Here is a 17,246-nt window from a genome sequence, read left to right as displayed (position 1 = left end):
CGACTGCGTCTCCGCTCGTATTGCCGATGGTGGTACATCTCAATAAAGAATTTTCAAGCCAATTAGCAACCAACGAGAAAGAACACATGAATAAATTGCTTGATCAGGAATTTCTTGGCAAAGTCAGACATTTTCTGTTTTTCGAATATACTTCTGCAAAATTATTTCGCAAACGAGCTGTTCTTACGACGGTATTTTATGTGAACTTTGCACACCTAAAAAAACTCACACTGTATAAACAATGCACTTTGAACTTTCTCCATGCACATTTTCAGTTGATTTTACCCAACGGTTCAAAAGTTGGAGCAATTTGAGTGTGCCGTGGACCGAATTTTACCGTGGACACCCTTTATGACTACTGTTAAGGGGACATGAACGACTAAAAATTTTGAGAAAATCATTATTTTTTATTTCAGATTTTGATTCTGCAGACTTTTCCGCTTATTTTGATATTTAATTTGTAATGATCCGACCACGGGAAGTGGCCGAAAAACGATCACACACATAAGCATTTCAGTGCGGCGTGGAACTACTTCGGCGGAATATAACGCCGCTCCTGGAGAACTACGATTTTCAAACTTTATGTACCTTTTTCTCAGAAACTACACAACATATTGGAACAAACTTTTTTTTGTTTTGTTGGTAGTAGCTTGGCAAAGACTTTGAGACTTTATGAGGTTTATAAACGAAACACAGCCAGAGAAAAAAGAAAAAGAAGATAAAATTTTATTTTTTCAGGTATCTATTTTTCTTTTTTTTCGTTTTTCTCAAGCTGTGTTTTGTTTACGAAACTGAAAAGTTATAAAAGCCTTTGCCAAGCTACTACCAACAAAACAAAAAAAGTTTGTTCCAATACGTTTTGCAGTTTCTGAGAAAAAGGTACATAAAGTTTTTAAATCATGGTTTTTCAGGAGCGGCGTTTTATTCCGCCGAGGTTGTTCCACGCCGCACTGGAATGCTTATGTGTATGATCGTTTTTCGGCCACTTCTCGTGGTCGGATCATTACAAATTTAGTATCCAAATAAGCGGAAAAGACTACAGAATCAAAATCTGAAATAAAGAATTTTTTTTTTGTTAGATTATAGTCACTTTAACAGCTTGGGTCATTCGTAACTTCTGCGGGGTTCGGATTTGAACCCGGGTCCTCGGCATGAGAGGCATGAATGCTAACCACTACGCCGGGACTGACCCAAAAGAAATAATGATTTTTTCAAAAATTTTAGTCGTTCATGTCCCCTTAAGAGATAAATCAAAATGAAGAGCTCTATCACAAGGATAGAAGAGAGGAAAAAATTCATGGTATTTTGTCGATGGATCGGTTTGTTCAGTATGTGTCAAATAGTGAAACATTTTATTATTGATTTTTATTAAATTTGTCGTTTGACTTAACTGAAATAAAAAATTGAAAGGGTCGTGTTCCAGACATGATCGCGTAGTTGGTGTAGAAGTACGCGAGGCGCCGTAAAGCTTCATATGTCAAGAGGTAGGAGCTAGCAGCAGCACCACGGTGTATGTAATGATCGCCCGTGCCTGAGAAGCAGTGCTATCATGCGTTAAATGTTTGGGGAGCTTGAATGGAACCTTGAAAGCTTTAGTTAATTTTTACAATCTAGCGATTAGAAAACAATCTTCTTATGAAAAAATCAGAGGGGTTGTGCACAAGACACGACTGCATAGGTGACGTAGGACCACGTAAGTCTCTTTGTAGCGATAGTAGGATGTATCCATGTATGTAATAATACGATTCTTCATTTATACAACCTACATACGTAACGTTTATCAAAGTGGTAACATTGTATAGGTTCAATCCTCAACCGATTTTGAAGTTATTACCATGAATTGATTGAATCTATTTTAGTAAAACGAAACCAAGTCAGTAACTAAACCAAACAGTAAATAAATTTTTATGATCTGTTTCTACGTTGAATAGTGCCTTTCCTCAGTTAATCGGTAGACGGTACACGAGTTTTCAAAAAGTTGAAAGTTTTGCGCAACTTTTCTACGGCTTACAAAAGAACACTGATAATAAAGCATTAACCTTTCGTTACTCGCGCCAGTTCGATTTATAGGCATACTAAAACCTAACATAATTCACTCGAATATTAATGACACTTGGTTGAAAACTTATGAAACTTTTTCCACCGTTTGAAAGATCTTGGTCTGCGGATCAACTTTGCTGAAAACAGTAAATTTCTTTATTGCTGGAATCTTAAGATACCGAGATAAAGTTAACGGTTCACAGGTGTTGTACAAAATACAACAGCGCGAGTAACGGAGGGTTAACAAGCTGCAGACGTTTTGGAAGTGGCAGAAAATGTCGCCCGTGACCAGAAAACTTATTACGTCATTGGTTGGTCGTCCGCAATGGTGAAAAATTTAACTTTTCCCTCGTTGGCTGTAATTATGGTATTAACTGGGCAAGAAAATATAATAAACTCTTCAATCGTTGTGTGGCCCTTAAAAGAACCGATTGTTTGATTATCATAACTCCTGCTTGCAATAAACTTGCACTAACGCACTTAACGTAATTCTCTGTTCGGTAAATTGGAGTACCGATAACCGCTAACCAGGCACGGCTTATTATAACGGACCAACCGGAAAGCCTCAGCAGCTATGCGATCAACGAAGCTGTTCGTGTATGGTCTTGAATCACGATGAAATACCACTCCAAGTGGCCAGCTGCAAGTGACGTGGGATGCTTCTGGTCGTTTTGTTGTCGCGAGCAGCATATTTCCTGCTAATTCCAGAACTTCAGCAGCCAGATATTCCATCACGGCTGCGAAATGAGTGCTCCAACACACACACACACACACGCTCAGTAGCCGACCGGGAACTGAAAACGTGCACGAGTTGACTTTCAAACGATGTTGGCAGTATCTCAGCTAGCGTTTGAATAATGCTGTTCGCCGGCTTACCACGTATTATGTACCAGAGCAAGCGACAAGAATCGGCCACACCTATTTTTCATGGTCCTTCATTCTATCGTCTACGTTAAATAAAATAGAGCATTTCAATTTCAGTCTGAACAAAAGAGCAAAGTTACCAGTGAGCCGTTCGCCTTTTGCTGCCAAAGAAAAATTACGCTACGTATTATTACTGTAGCATTGGTGATGGATAAATTTGTGTTGCTAAGATGCAAAAGATGTTACTAAAACTTTCATTTTATTAAACCGATGGTTTCATTCATTTTGACGCTTGACCGAACACATTTACTTGGAGCTGGTACATTTTGTTGGCTACTTCTTACCTTCCGAGAAGGCCAACTCAACCAGCGTCCAGCAGCAACAAGCGAATAGAAGCGCGAGAGGTAATCGGTTAAAATTATTTGATTAGAAGTGAACAATTAGATCAATCTAAACTAAATAGAATTAAAATCAGTAAGTGAAAATTCTTTAAATCTTCATGAACACATGTTTCGTTCTTAAAAGAACGGTTTTTCGACGGTTTCAATGACGCGCATTGAAAATCAATAGTTTTCTGTATTTTCAATATTTTCAATCGATTTTCCGATCAATTGGTGTTTATATCTTGGAAATCTATTGAAAATTGACTGAATTATAAGTCAAAGCGTGAAAACGCGTTTCTACTTTGATGACGTCATTTCCAACAACCAATCACGAAGCGAGAATTCTGGTAAAACAAAGGTTCATTAGTTTCAATTTTTCAATAGTTCAACATCACGAATCCATACTTTTCTTCATTTGGGTCAATTCTTAGAAGATTTTCCGAGCGATTGGTGTAAGAATATTGAAACACGATTGGAAAACCGCTGAGCTATTAGCGCTCAAAACCTATCATTTTTCGTGACGCTCGCATTTTTCGATTTTTTGGAATGACACCCTATCTCAAAACTTGTCGTAAGACGTAGTCCTGCGTCAAAAACATGCAATTTTTAGGTCCCACTTGCCACGGGGTACCTTATTGCGTTGTGAGTTTGGAATAATACTCTGCGGCGGTAAGGCGCCGTTCTGCTATATTTCGATCTCCTATCGATGTTGCATCCATTTAATTATAAGACTGAAAACATGTGATTTCATATTAAATTTTTGCAAGTAATGTTTTTAAAGGAGAAATTGACAGTAATTAAATTTTCGAATTTCGGAAGCCGTTTTTAGACCCAAAACAAAAACTTTGTTTTTAAAAATATATTCACTGCATTCTTCTTACCAAACGAGAATATAATTTCATCAAGAGATTTTATTTCAAACAAAAAACAACAGCTTTTAAAATTCTCAAACTCAATGATGACTCATTCCTCCTCAAAAACTTTCAGCCTACATTTGTTCGTAATAGATAAAACATTTATTTACAATGTGACACATAGGTATTCGAACAAAAATCATTTTATGCTTGCAGCGGCATATACAATTAATACAATCAAATTAAGATCATGTGTTTGGCATCATGACTTAAGTCTTGATTGACGTAGTTTCATTTTTGTATTGTGTCTCGTTCGGTGTGCACCTACCAGAGTTCGAGTTACGGTCGTTGATAATAAATAAATTGTGAAAGGATGCTACAAGCGGCACTATTTTCGTGACTTCAAACATCACGGCATAAAAAGAGGATTTGTATACTATATACTAAAAAGATTTGTCGAGACGGGATATGCTAAAAACCGTAAAAATAACCAGAAGAAAACGAAGCGTTAGATTTGCAATGGTCTAAAAGGTTGTTCGAGAATGAATTCGTCGCAGTTGCGACCGGTCCGCACGGAAAATGGCAGTTCAGCTGAATATCAAAAGGAAATCTCTTCGTCGAATTCTAAAAATGGATCTGGATACGAGAGCGTTTAAAAAACGTAAAATCCATGGATTAACGAAAACAACAAAACAAACATGGCAGGAAAGATGCAAACTGCTGCTCTGTCGGCACGGTGTTTGATAAGAAGTTAAGATATAAGAAGTTGTTTGTTCTTCAAACACCACCACATGCTCAAAATGATCGGTTGTGATCGGTTTCGATCATGGACGTTCCAAAGCACAAACGGAATCGATCATACACATACGCGTTCTAGTGCGGCGTGGAACAACCTCGACGGAATAAAATGCCGCTGCTGAAAACCCTCGATTTTCAAACTTTATGTACCTTTTTCTCAGAAAATACACAACGTATTGGAACAAACTTTTTTTTGTTTTATTGGTAGTAGCTTGACAAAGACTTTTATAACTTTTGAGCTTTGTAAATGAAACACAGCCAGAGAAAAAAGAAAAACAAGACAAAATTTGATTTTTTCAGTCATCTTTTCTTCTTCTTTTTCATTTTTCTCAAGCTGTATTTCGTTTACAAAGCTCAAAAGTTATAAAAGTGTTTGTCAATCTACTATCAACAAAATAAAAAAAAGTTTGTTCCAATACGTTGTGTAGTTGCTGAGAAAAAGGTACATAAAGTTTGAAGATCGTGGTTTTTCAGGAGCGGCGTTTTATTCCGTCGAAGTTGTTCCACGCCGCACTGGAACACTTATGTGTATGATCGTTTTACGGCCACTTCCCGTGGTCGAATCGTTATAAAATTAGTATCAAAATAAGTGGAAAAGACTGTAGAATAAAAATCTGAAATTAAAAATAAATGAATTTTTCAAAATTTTCACTCATTTATGTCCCCTTAATCGGTTTTAGTTTGATTGTAGTGAAGGATGATGAAGTGCATTTAGTGATAAGGTGCGGTATTACCCACACGGTAGAATCGAGGGCTCCACCGTTATATAAGATAACACTGCTCTTCAACCCTATGCCCTCGGTTTGCCATGAGTCCAATCAGTTCAACAAATCGGGCGTGCTTCACCGCACCAAGCGATTTCGTAAATATATCCACTCTCATATCTTCGGTTGGGCGGTATCTAAGACAAACAAGATCGCGTTCAACCAAATCCAACGAATCTGGCGGAAACAAAAATGTAGAACCAAAAATAAAGCATCCACAATTGAATATAAATAAATGGTTTGCAAGCTTCATGGAATTTCTATTCACCAGTCTTTGTACATACTATACCATCCTTAGTGGACAATGTAACGACTCAATTTACTCTGTGACCCACTGTGACTTTAGCCCACCCCATTTGAATATTCCGTTCCATATGGGCCAAAATACTTCGTTTACCCTATCACTGGAGTCTTTATTTAATACACTTCTTTTTTACACAATATTTTCCGATAAATCTTTGTTGCCCTTATTATCATATTTAAATAATGAAAATTCATTACTTTAGTAACATAATATTTTTTTTCCATAGGGTTGTCCTGTCGATCTGACGCGTTCTATAGATAGCAGCAGTGCGAAATCATTGGCCACCAGTGACCAAGAAATCACACCAAAGCGATTAGCATTTTCCGTGGAAAATATTTTGGACCCAAACAAGTTCAATGGTAAACAAAATCAAAACAATAACAACTGCAGTGGCATCAATCACAACAACAACAATAACAATAATAGCACTAGTCAAAACGATAAATCCAACTTTCATAGTAATATTAATAACAACAACAATAATAACAAATTCTGGAGCGGATTTGATCGAGATGACAGAGCAGATGACGACCAAAGTGATTCACGATCAGGTGAGTTTTTTTTCTATATACTTTATACTATATTAAACAGGGTCTCAATCAAACTAGACATGTACCATTCTGCGGCAATCGATTTACAACCGGTCTACGAATAGTTTAAACCGATCTAAATTTGTTTGCTCGTCTACCCAAGCCCTCGTATTCACTCAGTAGGACCGTATGAATCAGCAGACATCATGCAGTTGAGGCATTATCTGGAATTGCAAAATACTTTATCCCTTCTAAGCTTACTTCAAGCTTACCGGAGAAATTGCCGCGCAGAAATTGCAGTAAAAAGTGCAGATTCAATCAAGCAAACCTGCAAAAAATGTTCAAAAGAATCCCCTATGTCAATGGAACAACCGACAAATATCAGTGCACAGTGCGTTTCGTTGCAACAAGGCTTGCAATGGGGCAATGCATGACCAGCTTCGATTGCACAAACGATTGATTGCTCTATCCGTAGCATGAAGCAGCAACGATTTCTGCATCATGCATACAAAAAAAGAGATAACACTTAGGTAAATAAACGGTCAGGGCAGATAGCATTAGTCAATCGGTACACCAGTCACTTGCCTTATAGTATGCTCCGGTTTCCTGATGAACGAGCTAGTTTACCATAAACGTTAACCATGTCAATGATAGATAGATCGTTTTGAAGTTTTTTCTTTATTTTCACTGGATTTCGCAATCCTTTCCTTTTGTTTTTGCGAAATGATTCAAAAGATCTAAACATTATCAAATTTTTACTTCAAACTGACCATCATTAATTTTCACTCAAAATCTACAAATTTACCATAACATAACAAACTAATACCATTCTGTTGGTTAATATATCTAAAATATTCCTTTTCCTGATTTTAGTCTGTGCTCCTAAAGTAGTGGTAATGTTCCTCTAATTGTGAAAAATTTGCCTATAATAGTGGAATTTTATTTACCGCCCTTAGTAACGCTTGCAGTGAGCATGGTAGCAGGTGGATAACAACGTAGGCTTGTTACAATGCTATGGTTTGTCACGCATTTCTTAAGTAATTGCACCGTATTGGTCTACTCAAAAGGGATTTGTAATTTTTGCACCAACATCGAAAATTTTAACTATGTTCCTTAGATAAAACTGTTCACAAATATATATAAACAATAGAAAATTGATATTCTATCGAAATTATTCCAAAATCCGCCTTAATTAAGAAATGTTTCGAGTTTCCACTATTACTGGTACACCCACAATCACTGGTACATCTACCCTAATAACATACAGAAATTCCCCGAATAAAGCGATGGGTGGTGCTGTGCGCCCATAACGATATCTCAGCTATCCATTAACGAATAAAGTTGATGTTTGGTAGTTGACTAAGTTATACCACAGTCTAACAATGTGCCAAAAATCAACTTTATTGATTAACCCGTTAAGCCCCACACTTTTCTCAGCAGGGATAGAAAGTTGAAACTTTCAGGAAAATTCCCTTTTAGGTCAACTAAGAAAAAGCCGCTGACCTGTATTTTTAATTTTGACCCTGTGTCTCGCAACGCTACGTTGCGAAAACGCAACGCTGGGCGTTAGAAGTATACCGTTTTTGCATACCTTCATTATTATGCACATAAATACTTCATACTTTTTTACCGTTAAATCAAACTTGGATTTTTTTTTGGGATTTTGAGTATTAATAAAGATTAAATGAACGACTAAGAGTATTACATGTTATGTTTTATGATAGATATCGAAACATTTGGGTTGGAGACCATCTTTGCACTAGACGCATAGTATGCAGTTTGAATGCTAAATGCAGGTCATCGCAGATGATTAAGTGCCTACCAACACGTTCCGAAAAGGTTGTAACATTAAATTTGGGTCCATGAAACTGTCGTTGCTGTCACTCGATTCCTCCAGATATTCCGAAGGCAAAGGTACTTAAACAATTTTATTACGCTCTTATACGCAGCCGTTGTACTGCTCCATCTGCCATCAGTGTTTGAAGCTGCGAATTGTATGTTATGTAAACTTTTATAAGGTTTCCGGGATATTTTGAAGATAAGATGTAAAGATGTAAAGAATGTAAAGGTAAGTTTTACATTCATTTGTTTACTAAAAAGCAACGACATCAAATGAAACACCACTACGAACGAACGAAAACAAACGTTCCCGTTGCAAATTTTGAATATCGTTTCTTTCTAGCGTTGTGTTTTCGCTTAAACTTATCTTAAAATTACAAAAATAATCAAAATTATGAAACAAAGTTTTTTTTTGCAAGCAACCGATTCTTACTAACACTTATTAATAGTTCAGGCGTTAATAGAGGTAAAATCGAGATTTATGAGCATTTTTCCTCAACTGTCTGAAAAATAGCAAAACCTGTTGTTTTGTCACAGCTGTAATTATGTTACATGTAACATCTGACTTTTGAGCAAAAACAGGTCGATTAGATTTTTTTCCAATCTTTCCTTGTTTCTTAGGGTCCAAGTTGATATCTTAAACCGGGCCTTCTCTAGAAACGAATGAAAGTGCGTTGCGTTTTCGCAATGCTGGGAGGAAATGGGTTAATTGACAACTAAGAAAACGCCGTGGGCGTACACCACCACCTACCACCATATCCGGGGGATTGCTGTAATATTGCAAGCATGAGTTTCATGCGTTGTTAGAAAGACGACCATGTCTCGATGCACTGTCTGTAAACGGCCTTTGCTTTTAGAGCCGCAAAGGCACATTCGAAATTTGTTTTGAATGGATATTTTAAAGAACAAATTTCTTTGGTCATTTCTTCAGACATTGTGGTGGATATCAATGTTACAACACTCTAACCATCACTCTCACCTTTTGTTTTTCACAAGGCATTAAATTTGTTTACTATGATGAATTTAAGTACCTTATGCAGTAGGAAACGTATGGTGAGAAAAAATTTTTTGACGTAGGACTACGTCTTACTTTAATAGGGTGGCACGTTGGAGAAGCAAAAATGACCGCGACACGACAAAGTGATAGATTTTGAACGCTTATAGCTCAGTCAATTCTGAATATATTTTTATGGTTTGCATACCATTCGAATCACAAAATATCAGCCTTTTGTATAGCTTTTATTAGAAGATTGTATTTTGTATGTAACTTCTGGAATTTCCGCGTAAAGTTGAACAATTTTTCCAAATTCCCTACAGTATTTGTTCAATTGTCGCCATAGTTACCATATGAAATTGTTATTAATAACATACAATCAATTTAAGTGAGAAGTGAGTGATTTTGTGCATCTCACTCTACAATGTCTCAATTGCTTCAAGCAAAATATATGCGTAAATACCGCAAGCGAGTCCGTGAGCAGGCATTATTAACTGGACCAGCAAGAGGCCAGCGTTGACGGTGGCAGAGCACTGTAAATTCTACCATTTGAGAAGAAAAGGAAATCGTAGTGATTCAATGTATTCTGAAGTGGGCAATACATCGTTAGATGATGCATCGCACGAAATAGCTGGTCCCTCCAACGTTGAAGTGTAAGAGGCGAACCAGCCGCAGGCTGAAAACCTCTCTAATATAGAATAAAAAAAACGTTGAAGTGTGGCGCGAGGTGACCACTCATCAGTCATCAAACATTTTCGGCTTGTTTATGGATATACCATTCCATGCTTTCAACTTGCCGGATAGAATATTATAAAAAATAATGTAGGTTCAAAATATTAATATGTGAAATACTCGCAAGTCGCAACCTGTGCTTTATTATCATTGCTCAAATTTGAAAACGACCCCGTTGGAAAGGTCTTGCGGGTCAAATCGAGGCCCGCTGTGTACTCTAAGCATGACGTTCTTCAGCCCGATTGGACACCTATTGAAAAGCAATCTGCAAATATTAAGGTGAAATTAGCAGTCATCGATTCTGCCAATTTCATAAACAGTTTTTTCGGTTGAAACAAAAATTCTGTTAATGAAAATATATTTGCTGCGTTCACATTGGCAAGAAGAATGCAGTATTTACATTTTTGCAAACAGAACCCCACTTTTGAGCCCAAAAACTGCTTCCGAAATTGAGCTCTCCGACGAAAAGTTAATGACTGCTAATTTCCCGTTAAGCTAAATAGTAGCATTAAGTGCAAACGTATAGAATTTCCTTTAGTATGTGCGAATGCTCTTACTGTACACAAGAATCAAGGCGGCACATTTTCTGAAATCGCGTACGAGTATGGCAAGGGACAGGAACAGCAGTTGGTGTACGTGGGAATGTCAAGAGTTATATCGATTGATGGATTGTACTTGACGAATAACAGGCAGGCAGATATCCTTGCGCTCAGCGAAACATGGATGGACAGTAATGAAGTTATTTCCATATCGACATTAGTGCCAGGAGCTTTTCCTTACCAACCGGTAAGGAGATGACACCATGTACCTGATTTTAACGGCTAGTAAGTTTTTGATTAGCCAAATCATTTTTTTTAATAATTGATACTCTGTAGTGTTAATTCACCACTGTCTTAACCATGGTTAAAATATCAAAAATTATAACTAAACTGCCTCTAATTAATACCTGGTTCATAACAAACCATGTAATGATTTTATTTTAATTGTTTGTGTTAAAGGTTAATTGTCAACATTTCAAGATATTCCAAAAATAACACAGGTAATAAAGATATATTACCAAGTATTAGTAACTGTGAAGTGAATTTAATATATTTTTAAAATGATGATTAAATTAAAATAAGTTTTGCAAGTAACATATTTTATTATAAAAGTAATTTGCAAGTAACATATTTTGTTATTAAAGCGAAATGTGTCATTCTTAGTGGTGGAATCTGTATAGCTCATTCATAACGCAATGTGCTACTTGTATCTAAATCTGTTAGAAACTTGAATTTGCTTCCAATTAGTTTATTTTCGATTTGTAACATAATATGTTAAAAATATCAAAATATGTTATAAAACAGATATAATCTTGTTATGGCCTCCTGATCGGGAAGGTGTACAATCATAAAATTTGAAGGTTATTTTGGTGTGCAATAATTGGGTTCGAGTAGCTAAGCAAAAACGCATTTTACACGATTTTTGTGAGGAATTTCACACAGATGGCTATGGGAACCTGTTTTATATTAGTTTATTGGTATAGTAAGCGGTTTTTCCAAATAAAACTTTCATTTATTCTAAATCATCAAATTGCTGTAGACGAGTGCTTAGCTGCAACAATGGACAATTTACCTTAATTGCTGAATCTATGGTAAAGCCATTATCCATAAAACAAATTTCATTCGTTCGTGACGTCGGCCTGAATATAAATCGTGGAAAGAAACTCAGCGGTAAGTCAAAAAAAAGCTTCATAATTCATATCTGCCTAAAAGTTTTTGCTGGCTTGTGATTGGTTTATTACAACCAGGATTACCATATGAATTTTTGAAAAGTCTTCACGAATCAAGAAAAAATGTTTTCATTTGTCTTCTTCCGGGTTTCCAGAATTTCCCACCCATTTAAAATGCATGGTGAAGACATGTCTTCAGCTGTCTTCAAGTGAAGACATTTTAAAATAAATCCTCAAAAAGGTCTTCAAAATGAAGACATGTCTTCACTTCTGGCATCTCTGATTACAACCACTACAACCAGTATTTTAAAATTTAAAATTCAGCTCAAGGTTGTTTTTCATCGAATCAGGATGAACGACGTCATACTATTTAGCGATAAAATTAATATTTTTTTCAATAGATTTGTGTAACATGTAAATTACTTTTCTAAAGGATTCACTTCATAGTAGCGAATAGCTTAGAGTAATTTACTCCTATCTTCGCAATCCATTTTGCGCACCATTCGTGAGCTTTTAATGGCTTCATGCTTGTTGCAACTGAAAACGAGTGCAGACCATTGCGGTTGGCAGTGCATTGAATCAAAATGATAAAAAATCTCCACGCAATCTATTTTCTCGAAACGAAAATTTACATAAACCCAATTGATTTTCATTTACTCCCTCTGATTGGACGGGTAATATTCAGTTCGGTTCCCCATCTCCTGTTTTCCCATATTTCAAAATAAAATGGGTAGATTTCGCTTCCGAACGAAGCAAGTTCTCTGTTTATTATGCCGCTCGATGGATTTGACTGATGTTTTTAATTAAAATATCGATCGCAGCGAATTGGGAAAAAAATAAAATTGTTTTTCGTGCTCAACGAGTTGCCGGCTTTTTTTTTGTAAATCACTACTTGAAAGATTCAATTAACTGATTGTCTTATTAACTAAATTTGTGATTGGGGCTTAGATTAACTCATCATTATTTGCACATATTGATTGTTCATGCCTAAACTAGAACGACTTACGTTTTGACTGCAACGGGATGTTTTGGGAAAGCTGAGTTATGATTTTTTTTTGCATAACTTTTTTTCTACGCCGTCATTTTTACAATTACATGAAATTTTACTATATGTATTTTTAATATTTGACGTGGTTATCGACTGTATTCAATAATTCTTTAGACTTGGGTTTTATCGGTTCATCACTGATCACTGATCACTGACTGATGAGCCGATAAAACCCAAGTCTAAAGAATGTATTTTTAATCTAATGTTCACATTACATTCAATAGTAAATTTTAGTTCACTGTCAGTCCTCTGTGCTATTATAATATACATAATTGAAATCTTCTAAAAATAATTGTATAACTACTTTCCTATCTGGCTGTCTAAATAATCTCAACACTGTAAATTTGAAGTTTTCAAAACTAATATATCTATATTTAGTTCGTCCATATGAGTTTTGGCCATTCGTGATTCGACCGTTTGTGTTTGTGTAGGTAATTCGATTCACCCAATGCTTTTTTAAACTGAGTAGATTGGACATCTTGCAAGCTAACGGCAGATTTCCCAACGTCCCAACGTTTGGTTCCATTTGCTTGATTAGTTTTCGAGTTATGAGGAAATTTGTATTTCATTTGTATGAGAGCCACTCCCCCCCTCTTAAAAGGAGGAGGGATTATAATTCATCGTAGAAAAAATTCTTGCCTCCAAAAACCCTCACATGCCAAATTTGGTTCCATTTGCTTGATTAGTTCTCTAATTATGCAGAAATTTGTATGGGAGTGGTGTTAGTGGTGTGAAGGGTCTCTAACTATTATAAGAACCTTCCTTGGCCCCAAAAACCCCTGCATGCAAATTTTCACGCCAATCGGTGCAGTAGTTTTCGATTCTATAAAGAACATACCGACAGACAGACAGACAGAAATCCATTTTTATAGGTAGGTATAGTTTTATTATTTATTTGGGATAATTCTTTTATTACTTTTCAATCAATCTAGCTCTAGAGCCAGGAAGTACGGAGACTAGTTATAATATGCCCTTGGATAAGAAGTTTCATTCGCACCTCGAAAGTATCATTCTTATAACCAGCCCCGTTAGTAAATTTAGAATTCAGTAGAAAGGATCTGGAGCGACCTGAGAATAAACCCATACTAAAGTCACTTAACATCGAATGGCCTGATTCTACTAAGATTCGAACCCACGACCACTCGCCTGTCAAGACAGAGTAGGAAATCTTGCGGCTACAGGGCCCCCTGCTATTAAGGATAGACAACATAAATAACCTGGGAGGGCACCTTGTGAGCGGCGCTGATTAGCGTAATGCTGCGGTAATTACAGCAATCGATCCAATTACCGTTTTTGTAGATGGAACAAACTACACCTTCAACCCACTCCTCCGGTGGTTTCTCCTCGTCCAAAATCCTTGAAATTATTCAGTGAAGTACCGTTGCTATTGGTTGTTGGCGATTTTAGTAAAGTTCTACCAGAAGTTGCTCTTTTTCCGGCGGTTTTTCGTAGTATGTTGGGCTTAGGTAGATTGCCTTACTAGGGCCACGCTATCGTGTCTCGAGACGCCATCTTAACTTTAATGCCAAGACAACACATTTCTTAAATTAGCTGTCCGCTCCGGATCAGACTCTGCTGTCATAAGCCACTCCTAACCTGTCACTAACAGATGGCATAACTGAGATGGAGCTATCCTAAAATTACCGTAGTCAAAAACAACAGGTCTTGAACGACTTAGCTGGGTACGGGCAGCAAACAGCACGACTGGGGTAGATTATCCAGTGGAAGCCCCTGCGTAAATGCGTAAATGCGTAAATGTCCTAAAGAATATAGAAAACGTGGCGACCGAGCCAAAACTTCTGATTCCAAAAAGAACAATGACCATTCCGGCGATATATAAAGATAAATCGAGCGGTAAAAAGCAAGATGCCCGTCGACAGGAATCGGTTAGCAGTTAAACGGTAGTGAGCTGCCATAGCCATGGAAAGGTTTTGGAAATGATTGCATATTACTAATAAAAGAAATTGCTATAGAGACAAACAAATGAATGCACACCTGCAAATACTAGGCACTCGAGGATGGATTATTTACACTTTATGATTATTTTCACAAAGCCTTCAATCGTTCTACACCGTTGATGTTGATAAAAATAGAGTAACAAGGAATCATATACAGTCATCCTTTTTCTTTATAAAACATGCTATGTATGAATGCAATCGTTACACGGTCATTTAAAATTTATAATTCAATTTTCACAGTGTATTTCGATTTTGAAGGGGGAAGCTGGCGAACATCCCTTTTTCGAATTTAACGTAGCGTGAAATCGTTCTTGTTAACGCTGGCGTGAACAAACCCGACTACGCTCAACAAGAACCTCAACACCAGCCATGACTTTTACCGTTTTGCCTTTCTAGTATATAAATATATAGTAGCAAGGTATAGCAATCACTCAAAAACCCGGAAATGCAAAGAAGGTCGTGTGGGCCGAAGGTCATATACCATTTGACTCAGTTTTCAAAACTGAGCATTTTCTCACTCTCTCTCCCTCGGTGTGTGTGTGTGTGTGTGTGTGTGTGTGTGTGTGTGTGTGTGTGTGTGTGTGTGTGTGTGTGTGTGTGTGTGTGTGTGTGTGTGTGTGTGTGTGTGTGTGTGTGTGTGTGTGTGTGTGTGTGTGTGTGTGTGTGTGTGTGTGTGTGTGTGTGTGTGTGTGTGTGTGTGTGTGTGTGTGTGTGTGTGTGTGTGTGTGTGTGTGTGTGTGTGTGTGTGTGTGTGTGTGTGTGTGTGTGTGTGTGTGTGTGTGTGTGTGTGTGTGTGTGTGTGTGTGTGTGTGTGTGTGTGTGTGTGTGTGTGTGTGTGTGTGTGTGTGTGTGTGTGTGTGTGTGTGTGTGTGTGTGTGTGTGTGTGTGTGTGTGTGTGTGTGTGTGTGTGTGTGTGTGTGTGTGTGTGTGTGTGTGTGTGTGTGTGTGTGTGTGTGTGTGTGTGTGTGTGTGTGTGTGTGTGTGTGTGTGTGTGTGTGTGTGTGTGTGTGTGTGTGTGTGTGTGTGTGTGTGTGTGTGTGTGTGTGTGTGTGTGTGTGTGTGTGTGTGTGTGTGTGTGTGTGTGTGTGTGTGTGTGTGTGTGTGTGTGTGTGTGTGTGTGTGTGTGTGTGTGTGTGTAACGCGGACCGATTTTGATGATTTTAGTACCAAATGAAAGGGCTAGTTGCCTCATAGGTCGCTATTAAGTTTCATGTTGATCGGACTTTTAATTCGAAATATATATATATATATATATATAAATACGAAATATACGACAATTCATTTTCTCACAGGTCCTTCAACCGATTTGAACAAAGTTAATTGCATATGAAAGGGCATATGAAACCTTGCAAACCCTTAACTTCCAAATTTCATGATGATTGCGCTTGTAGTTTGAAAGTTATATAAATAAATGTGAAAAAAAGTATTTAAAACATATTTTTGTAACATAAAAGCATCAATTCAATGAAAACCATCATATAATTTATTATTATTTGAAAATTACTCTTGAGATTGTCAAACGAAACCGAGTTTTTGAAAATCGGACGGTTAATTCAAAAGTTATTCAAACTTTAACACTTCAACACAGTATATTAAACCGTTAAAACGTGTAAAATCAAAACATGTCAATCAAATGTCGATTGTATTCAATGTGTGTGTGATGTATGTGTGTATGTATGTTTATATTTATGTATGTATGTATGTATGTATGTATGTGCGTGTATGTGTTTAAAATTTGCAATTTTGAAATTCAAGAAAAGTGAGAAACATGTCAATTGTCCAAAGTTTTTGAAACCTCTTAGTGGTATACGAACTCTGAAGTTAAAGAAAATGTTCGGTATGTGTATCTTCACTGGCCGGAATAGGACCCCCAGGACGGTAGTGTTATAAGCGTGGAAAGTGATAACGGTAAACTTCACTTTGGACTGTGACCTTATTTGTGATCGATAAAACAACTTTGATACTCGAGTGGACTGTATATTTATTGCATACGACCTGCACGGTCGGTATGCGAGAACGAACTGATTACAATCTATAATCTGCGCGATAGCACTCAGCTATCACTGATCTAGTACGATCCGATCGCCGATGATAACCGATGCCAGTATTAAGATTGATAACCATGTATCTCATGTGGTAGGCCCCAGAGAGCAAATAATAATGTTGATAATAATAATTGGACCTCAACGACACTATCAAAATGCTATTTAAACTATACGTAACAGAAAAGAAAAAACTTTTTCCGATTAAATTCCACTATTTAATATTTATTCGCGACAGATACATATACGCTTCGAAATCAGACGCTGATGAAGCCTGCGCGTCGTAAGCGAAATACGTATCTGTCGCAAATAAATACTAAATAGTGGGATTCAATCGGAAAAAGTTTTTTCTTTTTTTTTATATCAGATTTCAATTATTATTTTCTTC

At 36.9% G+C, this 17,246-nt stretch overlaps 1 protein-coding gene across 1 annotated transcript in view; it reads left to right on the top strand.

Annotated features, from left to right (window-relative positions):
• LOC128745377 (homeobox protein slou) overlaps positions 1-17,246 on the top strand; it is an 81,575-nt gene that overhangs the window by 4,614 nt on the left and 59,715 nt on the right. Inside the window, exon 2 of the mRNA XM_053842438.1 lies at positions 6,234-6,558. Coding sequence (XP_053698413.1) covers positions 6,234-6,558 — 325 coding nt within the window. The remainder of the gene's footprint in view (positions 1-6,233; positions 6,559-17,246) is intronic.

Source organism: Sabethes cyaneus, chromosome 1, assembly GCF_943734655.1.
Source record: "Sabethes cyaneus chromosome 1, idSabCyanKW18_F2, whole genome shotgun sequence".
NCBI lineage: Eukaryota > Metazoa > Arthropoda > Insecta > Diptera > Culicidae > Sabethes > Sabethes cyaneus.
The sequence above is the reverse complement of the archived record's forward strand: the minus strand, read 5'-3'. Positions and strand labels throughout refer to the sequence as shown.